The following is a 9374-nucleotide window of genomic DNA, read 5'->3' on the forward strand; positions in this document are numbered from 1 at the left end:
TAATATTTGTAAGTAGAAATGGCTTGGAGTACCCCTATTTACTACTCATTGTCTTAAAAATAATTTTATTGTATAGAATAAAAAATACATAGGAGTTAGAGAATAACTTTTCAAAGAAGTTATGAGCTTTTGAAAGACTTATACAACAAATAATATTTTTCTATTTTTTTTAATCAAACATGGTTTGTTGTAGATATCAAATCACAATATGTATGCATAAGATTAAAATGGTATTTATAATTCTATTTTCTCTTATTTTTAATTGATAGTTGAAAGTATAAAAATATCTTGAAGCACTCTTATTTACTACTCATTGTCTTAAAAATAATTTTATTATATACAATAGAGAATCCATAGAAGTTAGATAATGACCTTTCACGGAGGCTAAGAGTCTTTATGATAATTTTCTTAATTTTTATGGGGAGCATAGAATATCCACCGTAGTTTGTTAAGACAAACATGAGACAAGTTGTCTCTCACCCTTTTATTTATTTATTTATTTATTTATTTTTAAGTTTTGGCTTTTGTTATCCCATTTTGATATTTGAAGAATATGGCCTTCCATAGGGTGATCCACCATGAAGAAGAGGGGACATAATAACAAAACGACAATCATTGAACAAAATAAAACTAAATAAAATAAATTATTTACAAACCCCTGTGATCAAATCTAATGTCAAAACCTACAAAAGCTATGTAATAGTAAAGAAATCATAGTTGTAGTAAATAAAGATATTCAAAGAAGGAAGATAGGTAAAGCCAAAATTAAACAATAAAACTCTGTAAGTATCATCCATCGCTACTTCCAACACCATTATTGACACAACTTATTAAAACTTTACATTCTCATCTAAAAAATATTAAATATTAAAGTTGAAAGTGAATCTCAAAGATGGACCACATACCTAAAGGGAAGTGAATCAGTGTTATTGAACTATTTAAAAAAAGTATCCCAATATAGATTACCTAACCTTAGAATTTTTCACAATTTTTTATTTTCCTTTCAAACATTTTCCAACATAAAGTACCATTCACATGAATGCAACAATACTCCCCTAACAAATTTTAAATGCAAGTCACGTGCAAATGTATCAAGACTCTCCGACACAGTTCATAAATAAAACTGAAAACCCCTTGATATATTGAAAATCAACATCAATTTGATCAACATAAAAATTAACAACCTACCTATGACATTATTTTGATTGTAATAAGACACATAACAAAAGTATTGTACTTTGGCCTAATTTATCTTAATCTTTGAATAATTCTATATATGATTAAAAAGTTTTGTGATATTAGTCATGAAATTATATAGGAGAGGTGAATAGGTAGTCCATTCAAAATAGCGTAAATTTTATTAAATTCTGTTTTTATAGTTTACCCATATAACTAAACCATTTCTTTGAGCACATTAAAGACCAACTCAATTTCACTCCTTAAAACTATATATATGCTTTCCAAAAAATGTTTTTGAAACCTCTACCTATTTTTATTTTTTTTATTTACATAAATTTTCTATAGATTAGGCCTTAATTATTCAAATCGACACTAACTATGACAAATTTGACATAACCCTATAATATGATTCGAAAATAATACAAATTTTAGTGGATTTTGACTTATTCATTTATTTTGTTGTTGTAAACCCATATACCCTATTAAATAATTGGATGACATTGGGAATCAATTTAGGAGGTTTTATAATAAAGTCTTTACATTATTTGGGAAAAGGTTTTTTTAGGGTATTGATTTGACTAGGATTAGATTGATGGATTCCTAATCTTATATTTGTGGAGAGCATAGAATATCCATGGCAGTTTGTTTGTTTGTCATGTGACAAGTCGGCCTTCCAAGTGGGTGCTCCGCTTTAGAGTCCACCATGAAGGTCATGGTTGAATACTAGGAATATCATGAGATGAAGAGGGGGCATAACAACAAAACAACAACCATCGACCATCGTCCATGGCGGCTCCCAACACCATTATTGACTTTACATTCTCATTTAAAAAATATTATCGACACTAACAAAACATTCTCATTAAATTTTTATTAATATGAATATTCATACATTTTCTATAGATTAGGTCTTAATTATTCAAATCGACACTAACTATGACAAAATTGACATAACCCTATAATATGATTCGAAAATAATACAAAATTTAGTGGATTTTGACTTATTCATTTATTTTGTTGTTGTAAACCCATATACCCTATTAAATAATTGGATGACATTGGGAATCAATTTACTTAATTGTGTTGTTTATGACCAAACTCATTTAATCTATACAAATTTATTAATTTAACATATCTACAAATTATAAGATTAAATAATTAAATAATTAATTAAAGTGAAATTTTATATAGTTCAAACAAACTATAAAGATTAAAAATATTTTATAATTGAAAATTTAAATCAATTCTAAATAAGAGTAAATTTAAAAGTTTAATTTATCTTTTATCCTATAGATATATTATAACTAAAAGTAAAATTTAAAATAACTAAAACATATTTTTAAAATTATTTTTTTATAAATTTAAAATCTTAAAGAAGATAAATAAGTTATAATAAAATTAATGAGTTGAATAGAATATTTAATACTCATTGTCTTAAAAATGATTTTGTTGTATTCAATGAAGAATACTAAGAGGTTAGAAGATGAGGTCGGCTAGGAGGTTTTATAATAAAGTCTTTACATTATTTGGAAAAAGGTTTTTTTAGGGTATTGATTTGACTAGGATTAGATTGATGGATTCCTGATCTTATATTTGTTTGTCATGTGACAAGTTGGCCTTCCAAGTGGGTGCTCCGCTTTAGACTTTAGAGTCCACCATGAAGGTCATGGTCATGAGATGAAGAGGGGGCATAACAACATTGACCAAAATTAAGCACTAAAAACTGTTGTAAATGAAATAAATTATTTACAAACAACCATGCCAAAGCCCAAGTAATGGTAAAGAAATCATAGTTGTACTAAAAAAATGATATTCCAATGAGGAACATAGCCAAAGCTAAAGCCAAAATTAAACGATAAAACTCTTTAAGTCACCATCCATGCCGGCTCCCAACACAATCTAATTAAGACTTTACATTCTCATTTGAAAAATATTATCTTAAATAACGAATTGTAGGTGGAGGTTGTGACTTGTGAGTAAGGTCAACACAAGATTAAGTACTCTGCCTATGTATAAAGCTAATCTATATCAACTAAGAATATGTTTCATTAGTGAGAAAAAAAAGGAAAATAATTTTCTTATGTTTGGTTATTTTATTAAAATTATGTAAGAAAATAAAATATAACTAAAATTAATTAAAAATTTTAAAATTTTAGATTATTTAATCTTTATAATGACGAGTTAAAACAAATGAAATAAATTTAAAGTAGTAAATAAAAGTAATTTATTGACTTTAAATTTATTTTTTTATTTTCTTTCTATTTTTCATTTTTATTTTCTTTCCCTTACATTTTCTCTCAAATTTTTCAAGAGTCAAACATAACCTAAGTATAAAATTAGTCTATATAACATTAGTTATCATATTAAATGATAAATAAAATTGAAAACTCCTTAATGTATTGAAACAACACCTCAACATCAAAAATTGACAACCAACCTAACTATTATTTTGATTGAAATAAGACACATACCAAAGGTTTTGGACTTTGGCTTCGACTGTATATCACCACCAATTTGTCTTAGTCTTTGACGAATTCTATATATGATTTAAAAGTTTGTGATCTTAGTTATGAAATTATCTAAGAGGGGTGAATAGTTAATCTCTTTAATATAACTAAAATTTTATTAATTTTTGTTTTTATAATTTGCCCAAATGACTCATTTCCTTGTCAATTTCACTCCTTAAAACCGTTGACACACTTTCATAAGAAAGTTTTTGAAAGCTCTACTTATTTTCATTTTTTTATTTAATTGCATAAAATTTTTATTAATATGAAAATTCATACGTTTTTTTTTTATAGATTAGACCATAATTATTCAAATCAACACTAACTGTAGCAAATTTGACAAAACCCTATAATAGGACTAAAAAATAATATAAATTTCAGGAGTCAACCCATATAACCTATCCAATAAATGGATGATATTTGGGGTTTGATTGTTGAACTCATGTAACCCATTTAATCAATTTAGTTAATTGTGTTGTTTATAACCAAACTCATTTAATCCATATAAATTTATTAATCTAATATATTTACAAATTATAAGATTGATAAATATTTTTTAATTATAAATATTATATAATTAAAAAACTAAATAAATAATTAAAGTGAAATTTTATATAGTTCAAACAAACTATAGAGATTAAAAATATTTTATCATTGAAAATTTAAATAAATTCTAAGTAGGAGTAAATTGAAAAGTTTAATTTATCTTTTATTTTATAAATATATTATAACTAAAATATTTTAAAAAAATTATCTTTTATAAGTTCAATAGAATTAATAATTTCAATGGATCAACATCATATTAATAAGTTTAATAAATTATAATTGTATTGATATAGTATTGTGTCAATTCATATATAATCTAACCTTACATATTTGTTAAAGCATTCAAATCGATTACCTAAACCTGACACCATGACATGGCTTATTATATGAACCCCCAAGCCAGAGCCATGACTCATTGCTACCCTAATGAATAGGTAAATGAATCAATATATCATACCAATATTCACATAAGCATAGGATTAAGTAAAATATTAAATAAGGAATAAAATTAATACAGAATGTCTTATCGATGATTGAATCATATCCTTTCATTTTCTTTTCTTTTTATTTTTCTTTCTCTTTTTCTATGGTTAATTGGTGGAGGACTAAACCGAAGATAAGACGACATTTGACATTTCTTTTTCTTTTAGAGGAAAAAGAGAATACCATTTAGCTTAACAATGTGATACTTGGATTTTCCATGAAAGATGAGAAATTTAAAAATAATATTTGACTTTTCTTTTTCTTTTATTTTTCTCGAGGAAAAAGAGGATACCATCTAGCTTAAGAATGTGATAATTCATTGAATTTTCCATAAAAAATGAGAAATTATCTTAGGTTTGTCCACCAAGAATGGTACACCCATTTGATTTTTCAATAGAAATATAGGGCACATCACCTTCTAGAGAGAGAGAGAGAAAGAAGGGTTCGAACATGAATCACATGTATCATGGAAAGATGAGAAACCATCTTAGGTTTGTCCACCAAGGATGGCACATCCATTTGATTTTTCAATAGAAATATAGGGCACATCACCTAAATGTATGTCTTAGAGAGAGAGAGAGAGAGGTTTGAACTTTGGCAACATGGGGTTGAACATGAATCACATGTATTTGGCAACACTGGCAGTGTCCAAAAAGCAAAAGTGAACATCCAATATTAAAAGGTGGCTGAACATGAATCACATGCCTTTGGCAACATTGGCAATGCCCAAAAGCAAAAATGAACATCCAATATTAAAAGGTGGCAACATTGGCAATGTCCAAAGGCAAAAATGAACATCCAATATTAAAAGAAAGCCATCAATTTTGACCCCTCAACTTGTCAAGTAGTTAATATAACACATATGTTCCACCAACTGCCTCAACCTCTTAGAAGAATTTCCGAGGAAAATTTTGTAGAAAAAAAAAACCTCACCTAACCTTATCTCAATTCAATTCAATTCACAGTTTTAATAAAGAAGGAATTAATTGAGAGAGAGATAAAAACCTTGTACTATTATCTCAAAGTTTAAAAAATTAAGAAATGCATCAGTACAACGAATAAAGCCAACCATTCTTTCAAAATTTTATTGAGGTTGAACCTTGAAAGTTGTGAATTGAATTTTTTTACGCAAAAAATAGAAAATACTGGGTGCAAAAAACCAATCAAAAGAAACCCCACAGGCCACAGGCCACAAGCACTTGACTGAAATATGAAAAGATGCATTAATAGTAGGTACTGGTCACGTACTGTAAAAGGAATCTTTTACATTATGAAGCCAGCCAATACTTGCATTTATAAATGGATCAATGAAGAGATGCTTATGCTTATGCTTGGTGGTGTATATATATAAATAGAGAGGGGCTAGGGATTAGGAGTATGGTTTAATTTGAAGCACTACCCTTTTTGCTTTTGTTGATATCAGTGAAGGAAGGAGGGGAAGAAGGTGAAGAAGGTGAGTAGTGATGGTCTGTGAAAAGAGCAAGATACTGGTATTCGGGGCCACAGGGTATCTGGGTAAATACATGGTGAAGGCAAGTGTGTCGATGGGCCATCCGACCTACGCCTACGTTCGCCCGGCTAACCCTGATGCCAAGCCTTCCAAGCTACAGCAGCACCGGGAGTTGGAGTCCCTGGGAGTCACCATCTTCCAAGTACTTGTTGTTTTTCCCACTATTTCAATATTTAACCACCTGTTTGGATTTTGAGAAAACAACTAGGGAAAGGAAAGGAAATGAATTCATTTCTTAATTTATGTATGTATGCAGTAATATTATTTGCATGAAATTAATTTAGAGTCAACTGCACGCAGGGAGAATTGGATGAGCATGAGACGATGGTAGCAGCACTGAAGCAAGTGGATGTTGTGATATCCACCTTGGCAGTTCCTCAACATTTAGAACAGTTCAAAATCATAGATGCCATCAAAAAAGCTGGCAATATAAAGGTACATGCTTTATCTCTCTCTCTCTCTATTATATATATATATATATATATATATATAGTACGGAATTTAAGGTTGGTATTTTTATTTCAAATAAAAAAATTCTTTTATATATATAATAGAGGTTTGTCCCATCGGAGTTTGGCAATGAAGTTGATAGGGTTTCTGGGCTTCCACCTTTCCAAGCTCTTCTGGAAAACAAAAAGAAGGTAAGAAGAGCGACGGAGGCTGCCGGAATCCCGTTCACTTATGTCTCTGCAAACTCATTCGCTGCATATTTTGTGGACTACTTACTCCACCCCCATGAAAGAACCCAACATGTTTCCATTTACGGAAATGGAGATGCCAAAGGTATGATTATCAACCATCTTTTTTTCTTCTCAATTAATTTCAAGTGCTATGTTTATTTTTTTAAGGCGTAAGGCGGAGACAAGAACAATATTTATTTATTTATTCATTATTATATCTCTACAACTTGGGTAAAAAAATAATATAAGAAGGGTAGCTTAGATTAATGGGATAATTCTTTTCTTAATTTTTTTTATCTCTTTGATCACGTGTGTCCTTCCATCTATCAATGTTTCATTGACAAAGACATTTGTGGTTCGTATGTTTTATGTCCGAAAAAGAAAAAAGAAAAAAACGTTTTAAGCGTGATCTTCATTGATGAAGACATTTGTGGCTGCTATCTTATATATCAGAAAAAAAAAAAAAAACACTTTACAAGTGTGAGATAAGATTTTTATAAAATATGATTTTATTTTTTTATCGTCTTTTACTTATTGTGATAAGCATTAAAGTTTTTATAATTTTAAATCAATAATGATTATTTTTCTCTAATATATTCATAATAAACTGTTAAAGTTTGATGACCCAAATTCTTTTTTATCCAACCCAAGAAACTTAAGATGCGACATATGTGATGAAGTTATAATTATAATATCCTTTGGGGAGTTTGTTTTGTTTTTTTTTTTTTTTTTAATTTATAAATTTTGGGCAGCTGTATTGAATTTTGAGGAAGATGTAGCAGCATACACCATAAGAGCTTCAGTAGATCCAACAGTATGCAACAGAGTGATAATCTACAGGCCCCCGGGAAATATTGTTTCTCAGCTTGATTTGGTATCTTCTTGGGAGAAAAAGACTGGAACTAAACTCCAAAGGACTCACATTCCTGAGCAAGACATAATCGAGCTGTCTGAGAGTAAGCTGAAATTGCCCATAACTTCACTTAGTCGGCTTGGTGGTACGAATGGATATGAAAATTGATGAAACCTTATAAAATAAAAATTCTTTGAAAAATATAATACATATAATATTTTGTGACAATAAATAGAATTTAAAAATACATATTTAATTTGTTTATATAGAAGAATATAAAATAAATTAATGGTAATATATGCATAAGTATTTTTGTTAAAAAATATTGATAATTTTTTTTATTTAATTGTTATACAAAAGATACTAATATAATTAAAATTAATGTTTAATTTATGATATATTTATCTATATATTTATATTATAGATTTTATATGGGTATTAGAAGTATATTTATATTGTAATACATCTTCTCTATTTTTTTCATTGTACATATACATATAGAGGCACTAATGTGACTGAGGAATTGAATTTTTTTGCTTGTAGGCTTACCTTTCCCGGAAAACATACCTGTGGCTATCCTTCACAACATATTTATCAAGGGTGATCAAGTGAGCTTTGAACTCACCGCCAACGACCTCGAGGCGTCGGAATTGTACCCAGACTACAAGTATACTTCAGTTGATAAGCTCCTGGATTTATGCTTGGTGAATCCAGCCAAGCCTAAGCGAGCAGCATTTGCTTAAGTTTTATGATCCAAAACTAGTTAATATTATTGTCTTTCGAGGTTGGAAAATTCCTAAAATATATGCATAAGATGCAGCAAGTTTCAAATTCGAATTAAAATGAGCCTTTTGGTTGGATTTTAGAGCCAAACCCACAACAATTGGGTTGTGCTCATTAGCCGAGGTTCATACAGTTGGATAATGAATAAATAAATAAAATAAAAAATAATGGTGTTCTTATCCACAATTCTCCAAGATAATCATCATCTCAAAGCACTATCATATTAATGAAGAGGTGTGATTTGGTTTGTTGTACCAAAGGAGCTCAAAATAACGTATAAAATAGTTTATTGATTTTAAATTCATTATTTATTTTCTTTCATTTTGTTTTTCCCATTTGATAACTCTTTTAGAAAACAGTTTTTGGTTTTCAAAATAAATAAAAAATTAAAAAAAAAAAACAAGGAAATACGTTTAGTGACCAAAATTTGTTTTGTGTTTTGTGTTTTTTGTTCTTAACAAAATAAAATATGGTGTTTTTGAAGAATATCGTTTAACTATTTTATGTTATTATCATTTATTTTATAAGGATTGTTTTAAAAAATAATTATACAAACATATAAATATATTAAAAATAAAACATTAGACATAAAAATTATTTTTAAAACATAATTTAAAATATTGAAAACATTTTAGATTTTCAAATAGATTTTTGTTTTACAAAAATTAGAGAATATTTTTTAAAAACATTTTTTAGAACTATTTTAAAAAACAATTACCAAGTTAAAGTATGTATTTTCAAAAACTACTTCTCCAAGGTTAAATAATATCTAGGAACCACATTCACAAGAATAAGTTTGAAGCCTTTAAATAGAAATTAGAAGTTCAAACTAA

General features: G+C 28.2%; 1 protein-coding gene across 2 annotated transcripts; it reads left to right on the forward strand.

Annotated features, from left to right (window-relative positions):
• Positions 1-6026: 6026 nt before the first annotated feature.
• IFRL3 (isoflavone reductase-like protein 3) lies at positions 6027-8727 on the forward strand. Of its 2 annotated transcripts, NM_001281078.1 has the most exon segments (7): positions 6148-6367; positions 6526-6661; positions 6778-6779; positions 6781-6798; positions 6801-7008; positions 7658-7861; positions 8302-8535. In NM_001281078.1, coding segments are annotated over 7 exon segments (957 nt in total). In that variant the 5' UTR covers positions 6148-6178; the 3' UTR covers positions 8502-8535.
• The last annotated feature ends 647 nt before the right edge of the window (positions 8728-9374 follow it).

This window comes from Vitis vinifera, chromosome 7 (assembly GCF_030704535.1).
Source record: "Vitis vinifera cultivar Pinot Noir 40024 chromosome 7, ASM3070453v1".
NCBI lineage: Eukaryota > Viridiplantae > Streptophyta > Magnoliopsida > Vitales > Vitaceae > Vitis > Vitis vinifera.

Bases quoted from the DNA above. Each gene is read 5' to 3' on its own strand.
- IFRL3 (XM_010654476.3), top strand. From the start codon at position 6,179: ATGGTCTGTGAAAAGAGCAAGATACTGGTATTCGGGGCCACAGGGTAT. The intron at 6,661-6,779 runs GTACATGCTTTA...TATATATAATAG, and splicing joins AAAAAGCTGGCAATATAAAG to AGGTTTGTCCCATCGGAGTT. The intron at 7,862-8,301 runs GTAAGCTGAAAT...TTTTGCTTGTAG, and splicing joins CATAATCGAGCTGTCTGAGA to GCTTACCTTTCCCGGAAAAC.